The sequence below is a fragment of the Ahaetulla prasina genome, chromosome 1, assembly GCF_028640845.1.
Source record: "Ahaetulla prasina isolate Xishuangbanna chromosome 1, ASM2864084v1, whole genome shotgun sequence".
Taxonomy (NCBI): domain Eukaryota; kingdom Metazoa; phylum Chordata; class Lepidosauria; order Squamata; family Colubridae; genus Ahaetulla; species Ahaetulla prasina.
The window spans coordinates 225,097,169-225,123,392 of NC_080539.1; the positions used below are offsets into that span (position 1 = coordinate 225,097,169).

The 26,224-nt window shown below is 39.0% G+C and overlaps 1 protein-coding gene across 11 annotated transcripts in view; it reads right to left on the bottom strand.

The window, feature by feature from the left end:
* TANC1 (tetratricopeptide repeat, ankyrin repeat and coiled-coil containing 1) overlaps positions 1-26,224 on the bottom strand; it is a 165,410-nt gene that overhangs the window by 87,376 nt on the left and 51,810 nt on the right. For 7 of the 11 annotated variants that reach the window (XM_058192090.1, XM_058192029.1, XM_058192070.1 and 4 more), the window contains exon 2: positions 13,562-13,641. The exons of 3 other annotated variants lie outside the window; for them this stretch is intronic. In XM_058192090.1, coding sequence (XP_058048073.1) covers positions 13,562-13,622 — 61 coding nt within the window. In that variant the 5' untranslated portion in view covers positions 13,623-13,641. Of the gene's footprint in view, positions 1-13,561; positions 13,642-13,947; positions 14,103-26,224 lie in introns of all 11 variants that reach the window. One more of the 11 variants, XM_058192021.1, reaches the window with a different exon arrangement.

Genomic DNA, 26,224 nt, shown 5'->3' on the forward strand with positions numbered 1-26,224 from the left:
TATAATATAAAGACATAAAATATCATTAAAAGTATAAGAAAAATATGTTTCAGTCAAAATTTCCTGCAGCAAAATCAGGAGATTAATTTTCCTACATGAAGCAATGGGAGCTGAAAAAAGGCTGTGACTCTTCTAAGATGTTAAAGTTCTGATCGTATAACAAAATGCTAGATGAAATCAATTTCAGAACCAATGAAATTCCTTGACTACAACCACAATTGAGCCCAAAGTTTCCATTGCTAAGCAAGACAGTTATTAAGTGAGTTTTGCCCATTCTACAACCTTTCTTGCCCAAGTTGTTAAGTTAAATTCAGTTGTTAAGTGAATCTGGCTTCCCCATTGACTTTGCTTGTCAGAAGGCCACAAAAAGCTATCACATGATCCTGTGACACTGCAATCATCATGTGACCATGGGGGTGCTGCTACAGTCATCTGTGTAAAAATGGTTATAAGTCATTTTTAGTCCCGTAGTAGAACAGAACAGAACAGAACAGAACAGAACAGAACAGAACAGAACAGAACAGAATAACAGAATTGGAGGTCTTCTAGTCCAACCCTCTGCTCAAGCAGGAAACCCTATACCATTTCAGACAAATGGTTGTCCAATCTCTTCTTAAAAACTTCCAATGTTGGAGCAAGTTGTTCCACTGATTGTTCTAACTGCCAGAAAATTTCTCCTTAGTACTAGGTTGCTTCTCTCCTTGATTAGTTTCCACCCACTGCTTTTTCTCCCACCCTCAGGTGCTTTGGAGAATAGCTTGATTCCCTCTTCTTTGTGGTAACGCCTGAGATATTGGAGCACTGCTATCATGTCACCTCTGGTTCTTCTCTTCATTAAACTAGACATACTCAATTCCAGCAACCATTCTTTATGTTTTAGCCTCCAGTCTCCTAATCATCTTTGTTGTTCTTCTCTGCACTCTTTCTAGAGTCTCTACATCTTTTTTACATCATGGTGACCAAAACACTAAACAAATAGTTGTAAATTGTGGGCTGCTTAGATAGCTGGAAAGAAAACAATAAGAAATTAAATTATTCTTATTCTTAATATTGCAGAGGTCATAGAACACATTCAAGTATGTTTCTACATATATTAGATTTAATCTGTTAAAGGACTGAATTCGCTCTGTTATTAATACTATATTTCGTGCTCCTTTTTCCTAAGTTTTAGATTATTTTATCTATCATTATATATAAACAGAAACATCTTCTTTCCATTCAAATTCTGCTTATTGCCCCAAGAATTCCCCCAATTCTATTACTTTTTATTCTAAAATACTATGGGTTCTAAGAGAAAGATAGTTAAGTATGTATGTTATGCCAATTTGAAATAATAAATAAAACACTGGTTTTAACTTAAAAAATTAACTAGAGTTTTTTTAAAAATAAAACCCTAGCATATGTAATATTATATAAAATACCAACTGTGATCTAGAAATGCTACCATATTAAACTTTTTATAATAATCAACAACAGAAAACTGGAATAGAATTCAATAAATCATAAACAGATCCATATATTTAGGTTTTTTTTAAAAAAAATCTTCTGTTGAGGAAATTGTGCTAAAAATCAGATTGCAACTTGAAAAGATTCCAAGGAAAGCTCCACATTTACAATGAACAGATCTGAACTTTTCATGCCAGAAAATTAAAAGCCCATGAAAACATAGCCTATATGATGCACATCAATGGAGTTCACCTCTTTTGGCTTTTCAGATGTCTAAAATGATTATGATTTTGAAAGTTGAAAATCTTGGAAACCTATCACAGAAATACTAATAACTACTGTTTTAGTTTGCTATTGTGTTCACATACCACACACAAAAAAGAGATACACAGGAATTATACCTCTGGCCTCAATTAGAGATCTCCACATAGAAGATGATGGCTTTTTAATTATGTAACACATTCAACTGTCACAAATTGTCTGGCACTGTCTTATTTCTAAGAGTGTAATCCTGCAGCTAAACCTGTCCTGAAAAAATCCTGAGCTCCAAGCAGCTGGAATCCATAAAGTGTTATTTTCAACAGCTATGTGTTATTCTTCCCATCCTCCATTCACATTTTCCCCCCTCCCCTTTAGGAGGCTTATTTTGAACTTGCTGATTTGACATCCATTCCATCAATTGAGGATTTATCTAGCGGAATCCTTTTTATAACCATTTAAAGGCAAAGACAACTTGATAACAACAAATATGTTGAATTATCAACCTTAGATAATAATTCTTTAAACTTCAGTTTTTCTTTTGCATTCAGGACTTCAAATAATTTATTGTTTGCTTGAGCAATAGTAGGGAGTAGAATAGAACAATTTGAAGGTCATTCTAACTATCTTTGGTAAAAGTCTGGTTCAACCAATAAGACATCATATTATTTATATAATATTAATCCAGCTGTCAAAAGGAGTGGAGGTAGAGTGAAAGAATTTATGTTGTTTTTTTACAAGATGCTGCAACGTTAGAAATGAAATAGGTATTAATTGACTCAGTCTGTTTACTTTAATACTATTAAGGAAAAGCATCAATTTAAATTTTGCTCAGGAATACGCTTCATTGAACACAAGTGGATTTATATCCGAATGTATAAGATCACATTGTACAAACAGCAGTATTAACATTCTATAGGAAAACAACTGGTTCACAGATCATTTTTTATCACTCTGGAAGGGAATTCCTGTTTCATTAGAGCATTGAATTTATTACTCACATCTCAGTAAGAAGGTTAGAATTTTGTGCATATTGAATATAAAGAATTTGCTGGTTCTTTGGAAATGTACTAGGAGGTTTGGACTTTGAGAAAGCAAGATAAAATAGTAATAGCAATAGCACTTAGACGTATATACCAGTTCATAGTGCTTTACAGCCTTCTCTAAGCAGTTCACAGAGTCAACATATGGCCCCCAACAATCTGTGTTTTCCTTTTACTGACCTCGGAAGGATGGAAAGCTGAGTCAACCTTGCTGGTGAGAATCAAACTGCTGTCAGTCAGCAGAATTAGCCTGTACTACTGTGTTCTAACCACTGCGCCACTATGGCTCAGTATTAATCCTTTTGAACTTTGGTACTGGGAAAAACTCTTAAAAATATTATGGATAGGCAAAAAAACAATCAATTCAGAGTTTTCATTTGAGGCATAAATAATTTGGCTCAAATTATCATATACTGGAAACATTATGTCTAAAGAAGACCGACTCTCATTGGATAAACCCACAATGCTGATAAAAATGGATAGAATGAGAAAAAAAGAGGATGCCCACCAGTAAGGTAGATGAATTCATTCAAAGCAGCAATGGATGCATCATTATTTATTTATTTATTAGATTTTTATACCGCCCTTCTCCCGAAGGACTCAGGGCGGTGTACAGCCAGAATAAGAACAAAATATATACAATTTAAAACAACATTTAAAAAGAGCAAATTTTAAAGGCTGATTATTAAAAATTAAGATTTAAAATTTAAAAAATATTAAGAATACCCAATTAAAATTCATCAATAATTATGCTAGTCCCGCTTTAATGAATAAATATGTTTTGAGCTCACGACGGAAGGTCCGAAGATCAGGCACTTGACGCAGGCCAGGGGGAAGTTCGTTCCAGAGCGTCACTGCCCCCACAGAGAAGGCCCTACTCCTGGGGGCCGCCAGCCGACACTGTTTGGCGGACGGCACCCTGAGGAGACCCTCTCTGTGAGAGCGTACGGGTCGGTGGGAGGCAAAGGGTAACAGCAGGCGGTCTTGTAAGTACCCGGGTCCTAAGCCATGGAGCGCTTTAAAGATAGTTACCAGAATCTTGAAGCGCACCCGAAAGACCACACGAAGCCAGTGCAAGCTACGGAGCAGCGATGTCACATGGGAGCCACGAGCGGCTCCCGTTACTACTCGCGCAGCCACATTCTGGACTAACTGCAGCCTCCGGGTGCACCTCAAGGGCAGCCCCATGTAGAGAGCATTGCAATAATCCAGCCTAGATTAGAAGATCCAAAGGAACAGGTTGGAATCAGATTCTCCTGAAGATAATCTGAGTCTGATACTAGAGTCCAGTAAAAGTTTATAACAACTTGATGGCACACAATCAATAAATCATTTTCAGGCCTACTTTAATTTTGAACTCATCAAAATTGTGTCAGAATATTCATAAACTGGAATGGAGACATGGTAACAAGGTCGGTCAATGAATAGGAATAGCAACTGGATCAACCAGTTTGGAAACAGAAACTTAAGCAAGAAGTCAGGGCGTGGCTTAGCTCTGTGCTCAGCTCCAAAATGAAACTAGTTTGCTCTGAACTCTGAACTGAACTCTCCTCTCTACCACATTGGAAGAACCACTCTTGGTATTGTATTTATGTCTCATGTGTTATTATGTATATAAAGAAAAGTTAATGAATCCTGATGCATCGGTTACCTGTATTTTCTGGATTTGATCGCTGCAACGAACTCTGACAAATTGGAATGTAACCCTTCAAGAATTGCTTGAATACCTTGCTTGGTTTATTTTATTTATCTAATTTCTTTTTTTTTTTTTTTAAGTTTTATTTTGACATTCTTATCCAATAACATATCCAATAACATATTTAATGTACCCTCATATACAATTAATCGGATTTGCCCGGTCACCACCCCCTTCCTTTTCCTTTTACTCTCCTTCTTTACCTTCTTCTACTTTCCATAACCATCCTCCCCCTCTCTTATCTACATCCTCTCCTCTTTCCTCCCTACTCCTTTCTTCTCCCTCTTCCCCTCTTCCTTCCTTCCTTTCCTCCTCCTCCTCTTCTCTTTCCTCCTTCTCTCTTCTACTCCTTCTTTCCCTTCATTCTAAAGTAGTAACCAGGCAGGTCCGATCTTACATTAATTATACATCTTCAATAAACTTTGTACATTTACTAACAATCCATTTTCTACCCCTCCCCTCCCTTCCCTTCCTCCCCACCCCCAGGACTTCCGAGAACCGAGTACAGGGTATAAAACTAACAACAAAATTAAAATCTAGCACAAATCATAATCCATAGTCGTTCCTTAAAACCTCCACTCCTTCCAAAGACAAAGAAGATACTTTTCTTCCACTCCATTATATATCAGACCATTCCACTCCTAGAATTCTCAAAGTTTCCGATTGAGTTAGTGTTTATTCTTGAATAAAGTACGTAGTTTTAATATCCAACCTTCATCAATCAATATCAAAACAACGTTCCATCTTCCAATATTCACCAAGGTTTCTTCTAAAATGTCTTTCTTCCTTAGCAGTCTCTCAAAAATAGTTCATATTTCCAACTTAGTTTCTTTAATTTTTCTGTCCAACCTTCAGGGTAAGCAATAGTCCATCTTTTCACATCTTTAACATTTATATATACAACAAATAATATTACAAATATCCAAAGTGTCAATTGTAATAATTAAAATCTTCACTTTACCTTACTTATGTCAAATAACATTGTTAAAATTACACCTATAACATCCAAAATATATCTATTATAACAATTACATTCTAATTAACATTACATCCATCTCTTAAATATAATATTTAATCCAAGTTCCTAAATTTTACTATCTATCCTCCAAAATTAAACAATATTCCATCTTCCTATTCCTTTATACCTTTAATATATCATATAGTACCCCTAAAATTACACATTTATATCCACAATAAATCATTTACAAAAATTAACCATAATCATATATAATAAAATTAAACATTCTCCTCCTTCTTCTATCTTACACATTTTCAACCATCTATTCACCATTCAACTTAACATCTGTTAACAAAGAATTCCCAATCTTTAATACATTAGTATAAAAATCTCGTGCTTTACAAATTGTATTGAGAAAATACTTTCTTCCTTTATAATTCAGTGTTAAACCTGCTGGAACCTCCCATCTAAAATATATCTGATGTTTCTTAAGCTCATCCACCAGAAAGGCAAATTCTTTTCTCTTTCTTAACATTTTAGGAGGAATTTCCTTCATCATTATTATATCTTGTCCTAATATTTGAAATTTATTTTTATAAAATGCTTGCAAAATTCCATACCTAATCCTCTTATTTGTAAAATAAATAACCACATCTCTCGGTAAACACTTCTGCCTTGCCCACCAGGAATTAACACGATAAATTTTTTCAATATTAACTTCAAAATCTTCTGGTTCCATTCCTCTATCTGGGCAAAGGCCTGAATAAAAATCTCTTTCAAATTTTCCTCTTTAGATTCTCTTAAACCCTTACCCTTATAGCATATTCCATTAATTTATATTGTAATATAACCCTTTCTTCCTCTGCCTTATCAGCCTTAACCTGAATATCATCTATTTTATTTTCTAAATTCAAATTAATTTGAACTTCATCTATTTTCCTTTGCAAATCTAAATTAATTTGGTTAAATTCATTCAGTCTTTCTTCTGTCTGTGTACTAGATAACAATAATGGAGTAATTGATTCCTTTAATTTTTTCATCTCCTTACTCTGCTCTTCCACCAAATCTTTAAAATCCAGTATTTCTTTCTCCATTTCATTAAATTTTGATCTATTTCTGAAAGATGAGCCTCCATAAGCTCCTGTAAAAATTCCTTAGACTTTCTTTAATATCCTCTCAATTTCCATTACCTGAAGTGAAGATATTTCCAATAATTTAGAAGTGGTTAAATCTCTTTGCTTAAAAGCCATTTTAAACTAAGTAATATCAAGAAGAAGAAGAAAAAAAAAAAGGGGAGGAATAAAAAAAAACCCAATAAATTTTTCTTCTTAAACACTGTAAAAAAAGATAATAAAAAGAAATAGATTTTTTAAAAAGAATTCCATTTAGAAAAAAAAATCTTGTTATTTTCTTCTTAGAGGTTCCACACCAGCAATTGTAATCAGCATTTCCTTAGCTTTCACTTTCAAAACACAAAACGCCATCTTTCTTCATCTCCACTCTTCAAATAACTTCTCTGTCAGGGAGTTAAAATCATCTTACAAACAAATGCCAGCCCTCCTGCTTTCGATTCTTTCCGTGTTGACAATTTATCAGTAATCCTCTTCAGTCACGGAGATGGACGCTGCGTTTTGCTCTGCTTTTGCAGAGGCGTTCTGGACTCTGGAGCTTTTTTTGAACTATCGAAGGAGCGTTCCCATCAAACCACCAGAAATCATTCTGGGGCTTTTCTTGGGGGCTCAAACTTCAGTTCAAATGCTCATCTCCCCCTCTTTGCCCGAGGGCAGAGATTTACGAGCTGTTGACAGAAGATTAGCACTGTCTAAACAGCTCTCACAGAATCACAAAGAACGGGCGGACTGAAATCGCCCGCCATTAACACAGCGGAGCCAAACCGGAAGCCCTATTTATCTAATTTCTATACCAGTAATCTAGCCTAAATGTCTTTATAATAAAAATCTAAATAGTATTTTATGCTAAGTCTAAACAAACTACAATAGGCTTTTTCCACAATATACATTACAGCTAATAGTTATACATGCATAAAATAGTAAACTAGATTAATGGGAAATCACTGTTTATAGTGAATAAGCTGTGTGCACAACGTATTTGCTCCACTGGGCCTTTCTGCTACCTTGAGCAACTTCAAGATCTCAGTGGAAGTGGGGCTCCCATTCAGTTGCATCTATCACAAACCAGAGTGGCAAGTCAGGTTTTACTCTTGATTTACAAACTGTGGCACAGTAAACCAGAAAACTCTAGCACGGGCCAAGAGGAAGCAAACACATTATTTTAGTTTTTCCACAGGAATTCAAAAATCATATGTTTTAATCAGACTTCTTCATACAGTTACTTGTTCAATTTAGTTAGGTTTCCAATATTTTGGCTGAGCAACTACTAGATATAGAAAATTCCAACTCATTGCAGTCATCTGACATAATATTGAAACCCTATTAATAGCCCACACCCTGTTCAAGGCATTGTACATGTTCTGTCCCTGCACAGTGGACAGCCTGAAAACTGTGTGGAATTGGATGGGAAAGAACCATCTTTGAGTAACTCCTACCAAGACCTAGTGACATGGGGATTGGACCTCCCAGATCTGAAGATATTCCAACTTTTTTGGATGGGGTGGTGTGCAATTTGAGGTTGCTTAGATTCACAGGTCCTGCTTGATGTGGAAGGCCTTTGTCTAGTGAGTTGAGCCTTTTCCTAGATTGGGGGGAAACCTTCACACACTCCCTCAGCCCAGGTCACTTTATGGTTGAAACCATTTTACACGGGCTGCCTTTAAACATCACCCAGAAGCTTCAGCTGGTCCACAATTCAGTGGTGCAGAGAGTAATGGGCATGCCTTAGAATGTAACACCTCTGCTTTGCAAACTGCACTGGTTACCACTGTAATGGATTGTATAGATGGCTTTGGGGAAACAAGGGGAAGAGATAGTACCTAGGAAACAATCAGACAAGAGACACAGGAGCTCCAAATGGCTTAACAGTCAAAAAAGGAACTTAGGAAGGACCTATCCTAATGGGTCAAGTAGTTAAAAGTGGTGCGTGAGAAGTTTGTACTTTCAGACTTGTGAAATTCTGTTAATGTAGCCTTACAATAAAGTAGAATTAGTTCATGCAGTCATATTTCCTGTCTGGGTTACCTAGGAGGACTGACAGACAGTTTGATTCCAGGTGCAATTCAGGATGCTATAGCCTGCCTATAAAGTCTTATGTGCATAGGACCTGGTTATTTAAGGAACTGTCTGTCTCCCATTGTATCTGTCCAGCTGACTCAATTCAGCAGAGGTGGCATACTCTGGGTTCCATTGATTAAACAATGCCATCTTTTGGGAACCCAGAAGGAGTGCCTTACCTCTGGAATGAGGTTCTTCTGAGATATGAATGGTCTCCACCCTGCTGTTGTTTCAAAGGGCTCTGAAGACCTGGCTCTTTGCCCAGGCTTTTGTTAAGCACAACTGATGTCCTTTTATTTCCTTTTCCTTGTTCTTGCGCCTGGTTTTCTCAGCCATCTTGGTTCTTTGCTTTGTATTTCTGGTATTACTTTTTTAAAAAACAAAGAGTATATTTTTAGCAATTTGTAAACCACCCAGAATCACTGAGAATCAGGCAGCATATTAATGTGATAAATTACTATTATTACAGGGAGATCTTCCAATGTTATATCCCCACAACCACAAACCTGTGAGAAAGGCTGGATTGAGACAAATTGATTTTTCTAAGAGGGAAGATGAACTTAGCGCATGAATCTACCTAATGTTATTCCAGCATCCTAAAGGCCTGCCAAACTGAGATATGAAACCACAAGTAAACGTCCTGTTGCAAATCTTTCTCTGTCACTTTTACAAACCATTCCTTCTCTTGTTACTCCGCCTGACAATATATGTTTCGCTTACAAGATTTTTATTCTTCAGCCTAACTGTATCCTGTTGTTGAAAAAAAAAATTCTGAAGGACTTTATGGACATTTTAATCTGTGTCTAATTAACAATATCAAATGCATATTTTAGTCTTAGCTACGGTACCAAGAATTTAACAGATGTAGCTGTACTTTGATCTACAACTTCCCTCACTATCAAAAGTACCCACTCATTTCTCATTAAAATATTATTCCAAAAATTCCCATAGCTGCTTCTCTTTGCAGGACCCCATTATTACTAAAACTTACTTTTCCTACATACTCACCAGTAAAGATTTAGTATTTAAAAACCATTCTTATTGAAAAAAAAAACCATAAGAGAATGAAATTTTGCCCAGGAGGCTTCAGAATAAAACTAACAGTTGTATTTTGCTCTTGGTCAGAAGCAGTGGTGGGCTGCTGCCGGTTCAGATTGGTTCGGGCAAATAGGTAGTTCCGACTAGCGGCTAGGCTCACCCAGCCGCTATCACGTCCTATATAATCGCCTGTTTTTCGATGCCACGCACATGTGCGGAAGGTGCATGCACGCTCACATTTTCAGTTCCGGACGAACCGGTTGTTACAGTATGTGATGCCCACCTTTGATCAGAAGAGAATAGTCATGATTTCTGCCCCTTTCAGCAAGCAACTACTCTCAGCTATCTCTGAAATGGCTCTGATGCAGAGTAACTCTATATTCAGAAGAGATTAAGGAAAACAAATTAACATGAGACAAACTAAAGGCTGTTTGATATAATTATTTGTGCACAAGAGTCTGACTTAAAAAAAAAACACAATTAAATCAAACTACAGATTTCTGGCAGTTTACTATTGCCCTTCAGCTGTTTTAGATCACAATTTTGCTACTATCCATGCTGATGAGTGGGACTGATGAGAGTTTAAATCTTACCATAGACTTTCATCCAGAACTGTCACTCTTGCAAAATATTCCAGTCAGTCCAATTGGAACAAAGATGCACCAGTGAGCCAGAAAATAATTTCTTGTTTGACAAAATAACCTTTTAGCATGTTATCAAACAGCAAATAAACTCCTATGCTTACAGCAAAGGTTTTCTAGTATGACTTATTAGGGTTAGGTAGGGGCAGATAAATGACAGAAGCCTTTTCAATGCGGTTTGGATTTTCTCACATTGTGTAGCAGCACAGAAAGGTAACATTTGACAGTACGTATGCCACCAGCTTAGCAAAGAAAGGGCCTTTTAGTATGAGCATGCTGTATGTCACAACCTTTGTGGCTTGATGGACCAATGGAAGAGGTGGTGGCAGTGGCGGAGAGGAGGGGATGATTTTGGGCGTAAGCAGCTTCGTAGACACATGTGCGTGCACGCTCGACCATTACTTTTGCAGCCTAGTTCCTAAAGGGCTGTGGCCCAGGAGCTGGGGACCTCTGTTATATGTGATCCAATTATACTTACATTCATCAGAAGAGGAAATAAAAGATGCACGCATCTATTTCTTTCTAAAATATAGTTTCTAGTTAACTAGCCTCGTCCATTTCAATGATGTCATGATATTACTGGGCTTTCCTCAGGCACTGAAGGAAGATAAAAGTAAAAAAAAAAATTGCCTACTCTTGGCTTAAGTTCTTTGTTTAGGAAAGTTTACATTTTATAAGCAAACTGAAGAGACCTCTTGCTCACAGGACATTTGGCTAAAAAATTCCAATTTCACTATACACTAAAATGGAAATCTGAGACAAAATGATTTGTGTTTAGAAATGAACATCAGCCTTAGCCGAATAGCTGTGGTTTGTACACTACTATTCTCACTATCTTTTTAACTAGCTGAAGGAGAAATGATAGTTAATTTATGTCTTAAGTAGCTTCAGGAATAAATAAATATATAGGAAATATATTTCCTATATATAGGAAATACTACATATTGCATCAGATAATTATTTATTATTTTGTTATAATTTATCTGAAGCTTGCAGAGATTGAGGAAAATGATTCTGATATCAGTCTATGACTTCTCCTGAATATCTAATGGTACACTGCATTATGAGGCCTGCATATCTAGAATTCACAAAATATAGTGCACTAATACCTATAAAGTTTTGACTGAGATAAGGGCTAATAAAAGGAACTCAATTATTTGAATCCAGATCCTCTCAGTCTCCAACATATTAATCATAATATACCAGAAGCACATAAATCCTATTAACAATGTATTAATAGGATAAGAATGTAGGTAGCACAAAGGCTCAAGTCCCACTGAGGTACGTCCGCAATCAAAATGAAATACATTTTATTGAAATATCCCAACTGCCTCATTGTGCACACCATTCACGCCTAAAGCTTATGTATCTCTTCTTCTTTTTGATGGGACTTTCCCAGGAAGCTGGCTGAATTCTTTATCAAGTAAATCATATGAAAAACACATAATTCTGCGAAGGAAATAAACAGGCACGGCTTTCTTTTTTTAAAGAGCTAAGCAGGGATGAAATGCTACTGGTTTGCACCGGTTCGGGCTAACCGATAGTGATAAAAACTACCGGTTCGTCCGAACTGGTATTTCCGTTGATCAGCTGTGCCGTGCGATTTATATTTGCTAGAAAACAGGAAATCCTGCTTTCTAGCAAATCTAAATCATGCGACACAGCTGTTCCCTCCTTGCTGTTCTACTTATTTATTTATTTTATTTATTATTCATACTTTTATACCGCCCTATCTCCCTAGGGACTCAGGGCGGTTTACAGCCATATAAAAAACATAAATATATACAGAGTAAAACATTAATTTAAAAAACTTATTAAATAGGCCGAATATTTAAAATAGAGATATAAATAATAAAACCCCATTTAAAACCAGATTTAAAATTTAAACATTTAAAAATTTAAAATTCTAGTCCAGTCCTGCGCAGATAAATAGATGTGTCTTAAGCTCGCGGAGGAAGGCTCGAAGGTCAGGAAGTTGGCGAAGTCCTGGGGGAAGCTCGTTCCCGAGGGTGGGAGCCCCCACAGAAAAGGCCCTTCCCCTGGGTGTTGCCAGTCGGCACTGCCTGGCCGACGGCACCCTGAGGAGTCCCTCTCTGTGAGAGCGCACGGGTCGGTGAGAGGCATTCGGTGGCAGCAGACGGTCCCGTAAGTAGCCCGGCCCTATGATTACCTTGTTAAGCCTCCTTTTTCTAAGCAAAGTGTGCGTTTGGTGCGCACTGTGCATGCGTGTGCAGTGTGCTTTTTGTGCACACCGTGCATGCGCAGGCAGCGAACCGTTGCCAATCCAGAGAGAATTTCACCACTGGAGCTAAGTTATTGGAGTTATTTTCTAAAGGGGAATTGCATTCAAGTAATTAACTTTTACCTTGGAGTAAAAGTTTACAACTCATACCTGCATAAGGAATATTTTTAGAGTTGCTATTAAATCCAGTATCTCATCACTCTTTTAACCTCAAGACTTTCTCAATTCCCTGCAAAAAAATTGTGTTCCAATATCTGAGGGGGTTACCACAAAGATTGGGTGTGTGTGTATGACAACCTATTTTCAAAGCACCAGAATGCAAGATAAAAAACAATGGATGGAAACTAATCAAGGAGAAATTGATTAGAACTAAGGAGAAATTTCCTAACAGTGAGAACAGTTAACCAGCAGAATGCCTTGCCTTCAGAAGTTTTGTGTGCCCTGTCACTGGAGGCTTTTAAGAAGAGACTGGACAGCAGCTTGTCTGAAATAGTATCGGATCTCCTGCTTGAGCAGGGGGTTGGACTAGAAGTCCTCTAAGGTCCCTTCAAACTCTGTTAACTACATTTCTCTGTTTTCCTGGGAGGCGTCAAGACAGAAAGAAAATACACCTTGCCATAAGACCAAGGACCACTGACCAGCATCAAACTAAGGAGCAAGGACCGTTAGAATGTTGCATGTCTTTCATCTCTCGACAAAGGAGATTAGCCTTTCCCCACTTTTCAACTACTGAAGATGCACCTGCAAAAGATTCATTTCTCTTCTCTTACTTTTCAAAGAACATCCATGTCCAGCTTTCCATTACTCTAGGATTGATCAGCTAAAAGGATGTTCCCTCTAGTCCCATACAGTCTCTTCAGGAAACTAACAATCACTCATTGCAATCTATTTCAAGAGTGGGAAATCTTTATTTCCTAGGAATTTTCAATCTGCAGATGAGGGATCTAGGAGTTGTAGCTGAGGGACACAGATTCTTCACTTGTCAGCAGCTGTAAAATACTTAGAAATCAATTTCTCATAATATGCATTTAAATAAAGTAAAATATCCTACCAGATTCCTTCTTGTTTGCCTTTCCACCATCTCTGCTTTTTTTCAAAACTGCTTTTAACATTTTAGCACTGTTCTTTTTCCTAAAACAGAACATAGGATATAATAATCTTATATGACTGCACATGGAGATAATACCAGTGTATTTAATTTTTGCACATTGCATGCAAATAAATAAATGTAATAATTCAAAACATGTTGAGGGCATACTTTTATTTTTAAACAATCATGTTATATTAGTGAACCGAATATTGAAGGTAAAAAGAATGTTTTAATAGTAAAAGCAAGTGGCCAGGGGTTTACTGTCTCGTTATAAAGAAAAACAGCGTACAACATTCTCCACATTCCACATATAATTAAGGTTAGAAGGCTAAACCTGGATAAGTTACCATTAGGCACTTGGGCACAAGCATGTCTGGTTTTTGACCGGAGTTCATCAAGAGGGGAAATAATCTGTACCATTACACCATCTACTATAAACGGAGGGAAGTCTAGGCAAGATAAGCATCCTTGAAAGAACATTCCTCAGTATGCTTTAAAACTCCTATATAAAAATAGATACAAAATGAAGTCTGAATTATAGAAGTAGAAGAACTAGAGGTTTCCAAGTATTTCCTGAGCTTCAACCCACATCCCTCACCATTGGTCATGCTTTCTTGAACAATAAGGGGTTGTAGTTAGCAACATCTGGAGGACTATAAGTTCCACATCTTTGAAGGCCACTTTAAATACTCCAGATGCCCCATGGATGATACTTTTTTAAAGATGGGATTTTTAGTATAACATTTTTTAGGAGTATTTCTCCCCCCTTTCTTAATAACTTATATGTTAGGTAACAAGCTTGGTGCGAGACTTTTGCACTGAAGGTAAAAAGATGCTTCAAAATGCACAGGAGCACAAAAATAGAAGCTATCCTCAACCCGTTAATTAAATACATCTATTTTCTTGGATGGTGTGGCACCTGTGAACAGCAGCTGTGTGATTCCTGAAAAGTGAGAGCTGCTTTACGGAGTTGCAAATAAATGCTACATTCATACATCCCTACATTTTTGCTTTTAGACCTGTGGTATCTGACATACCCTAGTATTTTGGCATCTTAGTTTCATTTAAAAGTGCCAATTTTTTATTACACACAAGTTTTATTAAACATACTTTTATGGCCGCCCAATTCATATATGGTGACTCTGGGTGGCTTATAATACTGTATTAAAAATCCATGTCAAGTGGTCCAATTTCAGAAAAGTGCCTCGCTCGATCATCACAGATTTCGATGAAATTTTGTGTGACCATGCACACATGTCCCCAATGAACATTGGTAAAGTGTTACGTGTGCCAATGCAATACTTGCAGAGATATAGGCATTTGAGTGACCCCATACCGCAGCCTTCTACAGTATGATTCTGAGGTTCCAGAAACTTTGAGACATAATATCTCCGGCAATATTTTGTTGAGAGAAACAAAACTTGGCCACCTTGTACAACCTCTTGTGCTCAATTAAACAAAATAATAAAAACATTCTCATGAGCTATTTCCATCTAGATCAGGGGTCGGCAATCCGCAGCTCTTTGGGCCTTCTGTCGCGGCTCCCTGTCCCACCATTGGTTGGGCCCGCCCCTCACCCCTCTTAGTTCTTTTTTGGACTCCATCCCGAAACAGCAAGAAGCGAAGGCTTACGTGCAAATGTGGCGTGAAGGCAGGTACAGGGCTGCTTCGTTCCTGCACTCTCCTCCCCCCTCCTCCTCTTGTGACCCCCCCTGGCCAGCTGTAATTGAGCCAGGAGTGTGCGCACGCACAGGGAGATCCTCCTTAAGGAAGCTGCTGCCCGTCCCACATGCACCTTTCCTGAGCTATGGCGCTTGCTTGAGAAGGGTCTCCCCATGCATGCACATACTCTTGGCTCAGCCACAGCCGGCCAGGGGGTTACGAGAGGAGAGGGGAGGAGGAGGACGGTCACCCGAAGGGAGGGGAGAGAGACATAAAGAATGGTTTTGTGGCTGGATAGGCATGGCTAGGGGTCATGTGACTGGGTGGAGTGAGTGATATCAAGTTGGCCACGCCCACCCAGGTTTTGTGGCTCCCTGTGTATTTTTTTTCTGTAGTAAACCAGTCCAAGTGGCTTATTGAGTGTTTAAGTTTGCTGACCCCTGATGTAGATAATTTGGAGCAAAGTTGGCCAAAAATAGTGCAGCTATAGGGTATAGCTGGCCCCTAACCCTTCCTGCCTGCACCTTCATCAAAAGTAGAAATATCTGATCATCTTGCCAAGTCCCAGTAATATTTCTATTTTCACAGAAATCTAATAGTATCATCTAAAATGAGTGCAGTATGGAACTTCTGATTTCAAGAAGACCATCTCTTGTCAAAAGAATTATGAAGGTATATTTAATCACAAAGACATTTAAGCTTTCCCACTTGAGGACTGGACAAAATGTTCTTATGCAACATGTGCCAACCAACTCTCCAGTGCTAGAATATCTACTACAATAATTTTTATGAATATCTAGTGCCAAAAAAGTCATTATCGCTTTAGTTTTGGGGTTTCTCTCTACTCCTGCCATGGTCTTTTTCATAGAATTACCCATTACATCTGTTCCATGATGTGAAACTATTTGGCATAATTATAGAATTTGATTATTATCTGGACAAAATTATAATCACTACCATGGAAGCACTTTTTCACTTAATGTAATGCATGTGAATTGCAGCAACGGCATTAAATTTTATTTCTTCTTTATGAATAGATGCGGAGAAAAATCCTTACAGTTATTCAGAAGAGTTGCATTAACTGGAAGAACACTGTCCATTTTTTTAATTTGAAATTTTGTGTAGTAAATAAAAAAATGACTTATCATGAAATGGATATTTTTTGCATGAAATGAAATTTACTCCTCAAAGGATCATACGTTTTATGAACTACTAACTGGGTACCCGTGCTTCACTACAAAACTATGTGATTGGGTGGCAATTCGTAACAACTTGTTTATCTCTGTTGTGGAGAACGATATCTCTCTTCTCAAAATCCTGGCCGAAGGTATTTATGGTGATCTGGGTATATGGGGACGTGGAGGTAAGCTTCAGTCCGATCCACTGACGAAAGGAAATCCCCTGGACAGATGCCCTCCAGAATAGAGTGAAGCGAGTGCATTTTGAAGTGGTAAATAATGTACCGGTTCAAAGATTTGAGGTCTAGAATTACCCTCCAGCCCCCGGAGGATTTTTGCACGACAAACAAATGGGAGTAAAATCCCTCCCCCCACTGATCAGGCGGAACTAACTGAATAGCATTGATAGACAGGAAATGCTGTATAGCCGATTCCACCAGTAGGCGGCTTGACTTGTTCCGCAAAATGCGGCACTGTCCGAAAACCCTAGAGGGAATTAAATTCCAGAGAGAGGCCCTCTTGGACCATCTCTCTGACCCATGCATCAGCGAAGAAAGCCAGACGGGCTCCAATGGGAAGGTCTGACAAGAGCTCACTTGGACCACCTGAAGGGGCGACCCCTACCCCTCGAAATGGCTTACGGAGAGGGAACCTGGAACCCTGCCTGACCTGAACTCCTGTTGTTCCCCCCCCCTCTGGAAGGGAATGGTCTTTGAGATCATGGATGGAAGTAGCCGGCTTCTGAGGAACAAAATGTTGCGAAACCAAATCGAAAAGCTGGAGATAACAGGAAGAGGCAAAGCTTCTTAATTATGTAGACTCAGTCCTTCTAGCCAGACATGAGAGATAACCCATACCTGACTGCCGTTCCCACCGACAAGAACAGCTACTTCTGTAGTCATGGGGGCATTGAAACGACCTTGGTGCTCTCCAGAAGGCTTTCAATTGGGTGTTAATCACCACTTGGAAGTCCTTGTGGCCCTTAGGAATCAACAGCAGCCTTAAGTTTCAGAATATACTTTTTGTGTTCATGCAGCAACTTCTGCAGTTGGCTAACTAGTTCTGGATTAACATCCGGGTAGATTCCACAAAGGATGCCCCCCTCATTGTCCTCATCACCAACAAATATATCTGGAGAAATGAAGGCTGCTGCTGAGGCCCTGCCATGATACTCCCTATCTTAGGGCCTGGGTACTTACGGGACCGCCTGCTGTTACCGTATGCCTCCCACCGACCCGTACGCTCTCACAGAGAGGGACTTCTCAGGGTGCCGTCCGCCAAGCAATGTCGGCTGGCGGCCCCCAGGGGAAGGTCCTTCTCTGTGGGGGCTCCCACACTTTGGAACGAACTTCCCCCGGGCTTACGCCTAATACCTGACCTTCGGACTTTCCGCCGCGAACTGAAGACACATCTTTTCATTCGCGCAGGGCTGGCTTAAATTTTAAATTTTAAATTACATAAATTTTATCGATTTTAAATTTTTTACTAATTTTAAATGGGGTTTTGGTTTTTATAAATTCTTAAAGTTCTAGGCTGATTATAATAAGTTTTTTAACTTGCATTTTAAATTTGTATACTGTAGTGTCTGTATTTTATTGTTACCTGTACACCGACCTGAGTCCTTCAGGAGAAGGGCAGTATAAAAATCAAATAAATAATAATAATAATAATAATAATATCCTGTGGTAGATCTGCCCCTGCACTTTGAATGTTGGCATAAAATTTTCCTTCTTCCCCTGTTCTGGCTCCAAAAGACGCCATTTGGAAGCATCCGTTGTAGTTCCAGGCAGCAGAAAGAAAGTGGTCTGCCAATGGATGCTGGTGGGTGAGAAGGCTGTGTAAGGGTTCAGGGTAGGGCTCAAGGGGAGGGAGCTGGATTTTACCACCACGACAGCACATCCCGGAGTCTCATCCTGCCACTTCAGGACACGGTACCAAGCACAGGGTAACCGAGGTCTGAGATCAACAACCTTTTCCCTGGCATAATCAATCTGAGGTTCATATTTAAAACCAGACAAATACTTATTAGTACAATGCATTGATCTGATTTGTGATATCTTTTCATTGTATTTAGCTGTAGCTGCCTGATTAATGTAGGGTTTATTAGATGCATACTTTTTTACAGCCTCGCTATTGACTTTGGGATGACTTTGATGTTACTTTTTTGCAGCTTCCCTTCCTTGTGTTTTCCTAATCACATCTGCAAATCTTTTCCTGCGGTTTTCCCCCTCTTTTACCTTTAACTGGTGTTACAGTAGAAGGAATAGATTCATCTGAACTGAGGAGGTCAGTGTAAGAAGTGATTTGGGGCTGGGACATCATGGAGAAGAAATTTGGTTCACAATCCATTGGCTCAGTGGTGGTCGGTGACTGAAACTCATAAGGGAATATCTCTCCCGCTGCCTTGAGTTTGGAAGCAGTTCCATAAGTGGAAGGAGTAGATATTTCGTTGAGGTAGCAACGTTTAGTACTGTAAGGAGCCCCAGACTGCTCCCGAGGTGAAGAAGTGGAACATCTGCCAGTTTGACCGGAGGTAACGGAATGTGAGGCAAGTGGCAGTTGGAACTTTTCAGGTGGGGAGAGGAAGTAGAATGTCTAACTCCTTAGCATCAGAGTGTGTTGATATACTGTATATGAATATACTGTATATGAAATACTAATGATAGATGGCCATTTTGAAAAATCCTTTCTTAGCGAGTACCTAGAAGCCAAGAGGAACATACATGCCGAATTTCAGGTTTGTAGGTTTTGCAGTTCTGGAGATTTCGTGTTGAGTGAGTGGATTTCACTTTTATATATATATATATATATTTCTCTCTACTAAATATCTCAAATTTTAAAAAAAATAAAATTAAGTCTAGTCATGGTGTTTTAATGTAGTCAAAGACTTTGTGGTATAAGCTTTCATGAACTATATTATCTTATATATATATATATGTAGGTCTTTGGTTGTTCGGGTTTTCTCCCGTGTAAAATTGGAAATGTCTTGGCAACGTTTCGACGAAGTCTCATTCGTCATCTTCAGGCTTCAGCTTCGTGCTTCTGGGAGCAATGTGTGATCGCAGCTGTTTCTTCCTCTACCTCAGAAAACAAATATATATATATATATATATATATATATATATATATATATATATATATATATATATATATATATATATATATATATATATATAAGATAATATAGTTCATGAAAGCTTATACCACAAAGTCTTTGACTACATTAAAACACCATGACTAGACTTAATTTTATTTTTTTTTAAATTTGAGATATTTAGTAGAGAGAAAATGGTACACAATTGTGTTATTCGCCTTTCTCTGTAGGAATAAAACCACCTGAGCTTGTGGTGTAGTATCAATCCCTTTCTATTTGGATAAAATCCCAGGGATGGGAATGGGGACATTGGAAGAAAAATCTCTAAATATAATTATTTTCATTTTCTTTGTTTTGTACAATATTATTCACTTATGAATTGTCCAGAAGTGGCAGTAATTTACAAGGAATAAAAGTAAGTTATCGTCATATACTTTCTGAACAAAGCTGATACCTCTTTTCTGGATATGTCAGTTTTCTTGTCAACACTGAGGAACAGTATTACTCTTTCTTTAAGCAAGGCAAAGACATGTTTTTAATACAAAAGCCTTTTCCTTTGTGACTATTTAGCAAGTGAATACAGTATGTTCTTTATATATTCTTTAATGTATTTTTTTTAAATGTTCATGGCTCCAACTTATAAAAGAGGGACAAATTATTCCATGTGGTGGAGTCCATATGTTTTCTGCTCAAAGTATCAGCAGACTTCTTTGATGTTTTCAGAGCCCCACAGCTGTGTAAGTACTGCAAGATCATGAGAAGGCTGTGATTTACATCTCTAACATTCCAGCCAAAACTACTAGGAGCCTCCATTGTTGCTACTTCCTCTTGCAAATTCTTAATCTCATTGTTCTTTTTTCCACTCTCCTGAACAACATTTTAGAACAGCATGGTTCTAATTTTAGGCAGCACCCCAAGGCCTTTTTCCAACATTTCAAGTCACTTTTTTGCGTTTCCCACATTTATAATCTGAATTCAATATAGTACTTAGAATAGCCAGATCACATTTGGTTTTTTAGAATAACTTTTTCAGCTTCCTAACTCAAGTGAATCTCAGTAGAGCAGCGTTTAATGTCACCTATGAAGCATCCAATTGTTTCTATTCACACTGCAAAATAGTGGGTACATGGCAAGATTTGCCAATCATGTTTTTCTTAAACTCCTATCATATTTACAAGCATCCTAGTATTCATACAATCCTCTGGAAATGTAAAATAACTCTTACAGAAGGATTGTCCATTAGACGCAAGTTCATATATGAACTTAGAATTAGAAAATATGAACAAATGGCAAACTGACCCCTTTTTTCCATGTTGTCTTTGCCAATGTTCAATTCCAGTATATTTGTTTCAGCCACAAAGTCACATTAAGAATTTTTTTTTAGAAATTGGAAAAAGTACTATATAATAATATGTAATTAGTAGGTCAAAGCCATGGGATCACATTCCACAAATTCTGCCAATGTATTTCATAGCAGTTTGAAAAACAGCATCAAGCATTATTTCTTATGCCTTCTTTTAGGTTATGTATCAGGAAATCAAAAAAAGTGAAATTAAAAAATGATTTGCATGTTAAAGATTTCCCCCCACCCACTTCCAGTTATTGATATAAAGCAGGGGGAAAGAAAATGAGAAGCCTGAAATAATGTAGACTTCATGAACATTAAAACTTTCAATTATTCTATCCAAAAATAAATGGAACGCCTTATGTTCTGACAAGAAAACAAGTTCTAATGTCTGGAAAAATAGTATATGAACAAAGCAATTATATTTACAATTACACGTTAAATATAATCTCAAGCAGCCTTTTAAAATATGTATATAGAATATTATTTTCTATTAATTTACCACAGATCCTAAATTGTAGGCATGATCAATGGACTCTACTTGTAGGAAAATCTTTGGCAATAAGTAGCATCTATGTTAAGGGTATTTTAAAGCTGAACAGAGTGGTGATTTATAGTTAGCATGGAAATATTAACCGATCTACTGTGAAATCAGGACATGTGGTGAATAATTAATTGGTATTCTATGCAGTGTACAGATTTGGAAGGTGACTTTGAAATATCAGGGAACGGCTTAGCGCAAAGCATTCAAAAAGATGCCCAAACAAAAGAAAGCTGGCAAAGAAGACTTTCGTGAAGCTGAATCTTTCATAGCATTCCCTTAAAATTAGATGTTATCTTCTCTCCTCCTCAGGCTTTCGTCCTTTCTCACTGATTCATTTCACATGTTTTGCTGGGTGGGGAATTTTTAGAAAAATCTGGAAGCAAGCAGGGAAACTTCATGGATGTTTTCCTCAACGTTGATGGGAGACTTTATCTTAAGTTTCCATCCGTTGAACAAAACATCTATGAAATTTCTCTGCCTTCATCCAGAATACCTACTTCTACTTTATAAGTTCTCAAGACTTACTCTACCATCTTATCCTTTGCATGTAGTCCTCTCAAAGTAAGTTACATATATGCACTGTCAATAAGCACCAAACAGAACTAGATGTGCAGTTCCTGAGCCTCTGGAGGACCCAGAGTGTGTTCATGCTCTTTGACCATGAAAATCGAGAGTAATTAAAATTTATTCTCAATTTTCATGGTCAAAAGAGCAGTGTGACTTTCTCCATCCCACACATCAGCCAAAAGAGGCTGAAGTTACACACAGCATTGCAAAGCAGTATATTAGATAATATTCAGTCATTAAAAGTGCTATGATTTCTGTCCAAGTTTTATAATATAGAATATATGGGCTCTCATTTTTGGTGATCTAAAACAACAGATGTTGACACACTATATATTTATACATATATATACATACATTTATGCATACATACATACACACACACACACACACACACACACACACACACACACACACACAGATACTAACACAATGAATCATTTGAAGATATATGGGGCAACTTGCCTAGGGACGTAGGCAACATAAAACTGCTAGCATAGCTTTTTTGACAAATCTATCAGGGAAAAAAAGCAGTCTGTTGACAATATACACTATTTTTCATCAAATCAACTGCTTCCTGAACGTCCACAAGGAATTCAACTAACAGGTTTTAGCAGGACAGGCATGATTATTAGCAATCATAAGTCTTCTTTGTCTATGCAATTATTTATTCTGTTCTTCATAATTGCGTTTAGTCATGCACATATCCCAAACCTGCATCACCATAAAAATCTGCTTTTGAAAGAAAAACCTGAAAGGTGAGGTGCCTATGTTCGTTCATTCATATATATTAACTCCCTTGACTAAAGCTGAATCCTGGATGCACACAGCCAGTCCTCAACTTTCAATCATTTATTTAGTGACCATTCGAAGTTACAACAGCACTGAAAAAAATGACCTATGACTGGTTTTTCACACTCACTTACGACTGTTGCCAGTATCCCTATGGTCATGTGTTTGGCTGCTTACCAACTAGCATGCATTATCCACTTAACAATTGCAGTGATTTGCTTAACAACTGCGGCAAAAAGACCATAAAATAGGGCAAAACTCACTTAACAACTGCCTTCCTTAACCAAAAAAAAGTTGGACTCAATTGTGGTTGTAGGTCGAGGACTACCTATAGGTCCATATAGTTGTCCTGAAAACAATATGGACATAGTTTGCCGCTGTTTTCTTCAGAGTCATTTTGGTGATTAGAACAGAGGCTCCTGGGATGGGATAAAAGGGGCAGTTTGTGTTCTGGAAAACTGCTACTTTATAATGTGCAAACCCTTTGACTCAGTTCAGAAGAAATGCTTCAGAATATGTGGAAGTATGAGCAGAGCTTCTGTCTTCCTCCCCACAGTAGCTATGCAATCCTGAAAACAGACCCAGTTGCTTCACCGAGCTGCAAACAGTTGCCACAATTATTTTCCTGTAATATAATTTTTTTATAATATAATATATTTTCCTGTAATTCCGGCAAAGCAACTCTGAAGCACTGCACACATTGTGGATGGTTATGCCTTCTATAGCAGCCATTGAGTTTAGATGCTGTGAGCCCTCAAGTCGGTGCTGACTCCTGGCAACTGCCTGGACAGTTTTTTGGGGCAAGATTTCAGAAGTAGCTGCCTATCGCCTGCTCCTTCTTATGGCTGAGAAAGAGTGAATGGCCCAAGGTCACCCAGCTGGCTTTTCTAGATGGAACTAGAACTCAAAATCTCATTTCTAGGCTGCTGCCTTTACCATTACACCAAACTGGCTCATTCCAGATCAGGGGTGTCAAACTCGTGGTCCGCAGGCCAGATGCATCACACACTGGCCACAATCACACCCAGTTTAGCAAAGGGGGAAAAGGTGATGCCTTGAGTTTGACACCCCTGCTCTAGATGCTCGTTACATAATCTCAATCTTTTAAATGCACAACTTCTTCCAGAAAAGATGGAGAACCTCATGCATTAACATGCAAAGGTGCTTAGGTGCTTTCTACCTAAGAATTGTGAATGCAATTCATAGGTAGAAAGAAATAGAATATTGTGGGTTCATTCCACTTCTTATCCCCACTTTTATAACCCAACTGCCAATTGTAAATGGAGTCAAACAGCACATTTTGTAAGTTTTTATCTTAGAAAGAATTATCAGTGTAGGGGAGGCAAGTTTTTTTTTGTTTTTTTTGTTCTCTTTCATATCTGTGTTTGCTCTAATACTGAACAACTGAATTGCCTACCATTACGTTAATGCCCAGAGAGGAACTTTGAAAAACTTCTGCTGTTGGCCTCTTTTCTCACTGAATCTACCAAGAAAACACTGACAATATGCCAGAACAGCAGTTAAACATTAAACATTCATACTAACTCCAGCAAAGCAAAAGTTATAAACATCATTGGAAAGATTTAAGGAAGTTTTGGAGGAGAAGAAAAAAAAAAAAAAGAACAAAAATACATAAAAGTGAAAACCTCTCCTTCTAGAGCAGCTGTGTTTTGGCTTACCAAACTGGTTTTCAAAAGTTTAAACCAGGGAAGTCTAGTAAAGTCCATGAAGCAAACAGACACAAAGGGAGCGTTGTCTTACCTGAACGTCCCTTCTTGGAGAGGGGAAAACGGCCGTCAGGAATGGGTTAATCTCCTCGTCTGCTGATTGGACCGAGTCTTTAATTTGTTGCTTATAGTCCCCGCCTGCTCTTTCCCTCCAGCTTTTTCGGCGAGGATCCAAGTGTAGGCCGTCGTGTAGAACTGAAACGAGAAAAAATTAGTGCCCTCCCGCCCCAGACCCGCCTAGACAGACGCCGTGGGTGGGGCTGACGGCCGTTTTCCCCTCTCCAAGAAGGGACGTTCAGGTAAGACAACGCTCCCTTCTCTCAGTCGGGGAAAACGGCCGTCAGGAATGGGACATACCCAAGCTTATTGTCCTACCGGGAGGGACGACGGCGGCCTGTCATTGGTGTTGAGATAGAACCGTCTGCAGGACACGTCTGCCAAACGCAGCGTCAGCCGACGCATAGGAATCCACTCGGTAGTGTCGAATGAACGAAGATGGAGTAGACCACGTCGCCGCCCTGCAGATCTCATTGATTGACGCCTGGGCACCCCAAGCAGCCGACGATGCTGCACTCCTGGTTGAGTGTGCCGTAATCTTGCGAGGCACCGGGAGAGACAAATTCTCGTAAGCTGTGGCTATCGTTGCCCTGATCCACCTAGCGAGTACCGATTTGGTCACTTTTAGTCCCATGGAAAGTGGTTGGAACGATACAAAGAGGGCCTCAGTTTTACGGAATGGTGCTGTACGTTCAATGTAGATCTTCAATGCTCTCCTTACGTCTAGGGTGTGCCACACTTTCTCCAAGTGGTGCCTGGGATTAGGACAGAAGTCAGGTAAAACTATTTCTTGAGTCCTATGGAACTGGCTGTTAACCTTAGGGAGAAATGTAGAGTCCAGTCGCAATACCACTCTGTCGTTGAAGAACTTGCAGAGATCCTGCCGTACAGACAGAGCTGACAGTTCTGATATCCTACGGGCCGAGGTAATGGCAATTAGAAAAGCGACCTTGAACGACAGAAAACGAAGAGACGATTCCCTCAGTGGTTCAAACGGTGCCTTGGTCAGAGCATTGAGTACCGCATTCAGTCGCCAGGTTGGGAAACGGTGGACCACCGGAGGGTTTATATTAGAAGCCCCCCGGAGGAACTGTTGAATGTGAGGTTCTTTTGAAAGGGGAATGAGGGAACCGCACCTCAATACTGAGGAAAGCGCCGCTACTTGCCTCTTGAGTGTATTGGTCGCTAGCCCGGAATCAAGACCTCGCTGTAGAAAAGCCAGGATGTCTAACACGGAAGCCTCAGCTGCTACTATACCCTGAGACGTGCACCAGCCAGAAAAGGTGCGCCACGTGGCCTCGTATATCCTCTTGGTAGAATCCCGGCGTGAAGCCAGCATAGTTGGAATGGCTTGGCGTGGAACTTTCGCCCTAGTCAAGATGCCCCGCTCAATCTCCACACGGCTAGACGTAGCCATTGTGGGTTGGGATGTAGAACTGGGCCCTGGAGAAGAGACACCTGGTTGTCCGGGATCCGCCACGGGTCTCGAATTGAGAGCGACATCAGGTCTGCAAACCAGGGTCTTCTGGGCCAGAATGGGGCCACTAATACCAATTCTGCTTTCTCCGCGAGGAGCTTCCTTATTACTCTTGGGATCAGCGGGATCGGTGGAAAGGCGTATAGAAGGCCCGGAGGCCACCTGCTGCGTAGGGCATCTACCG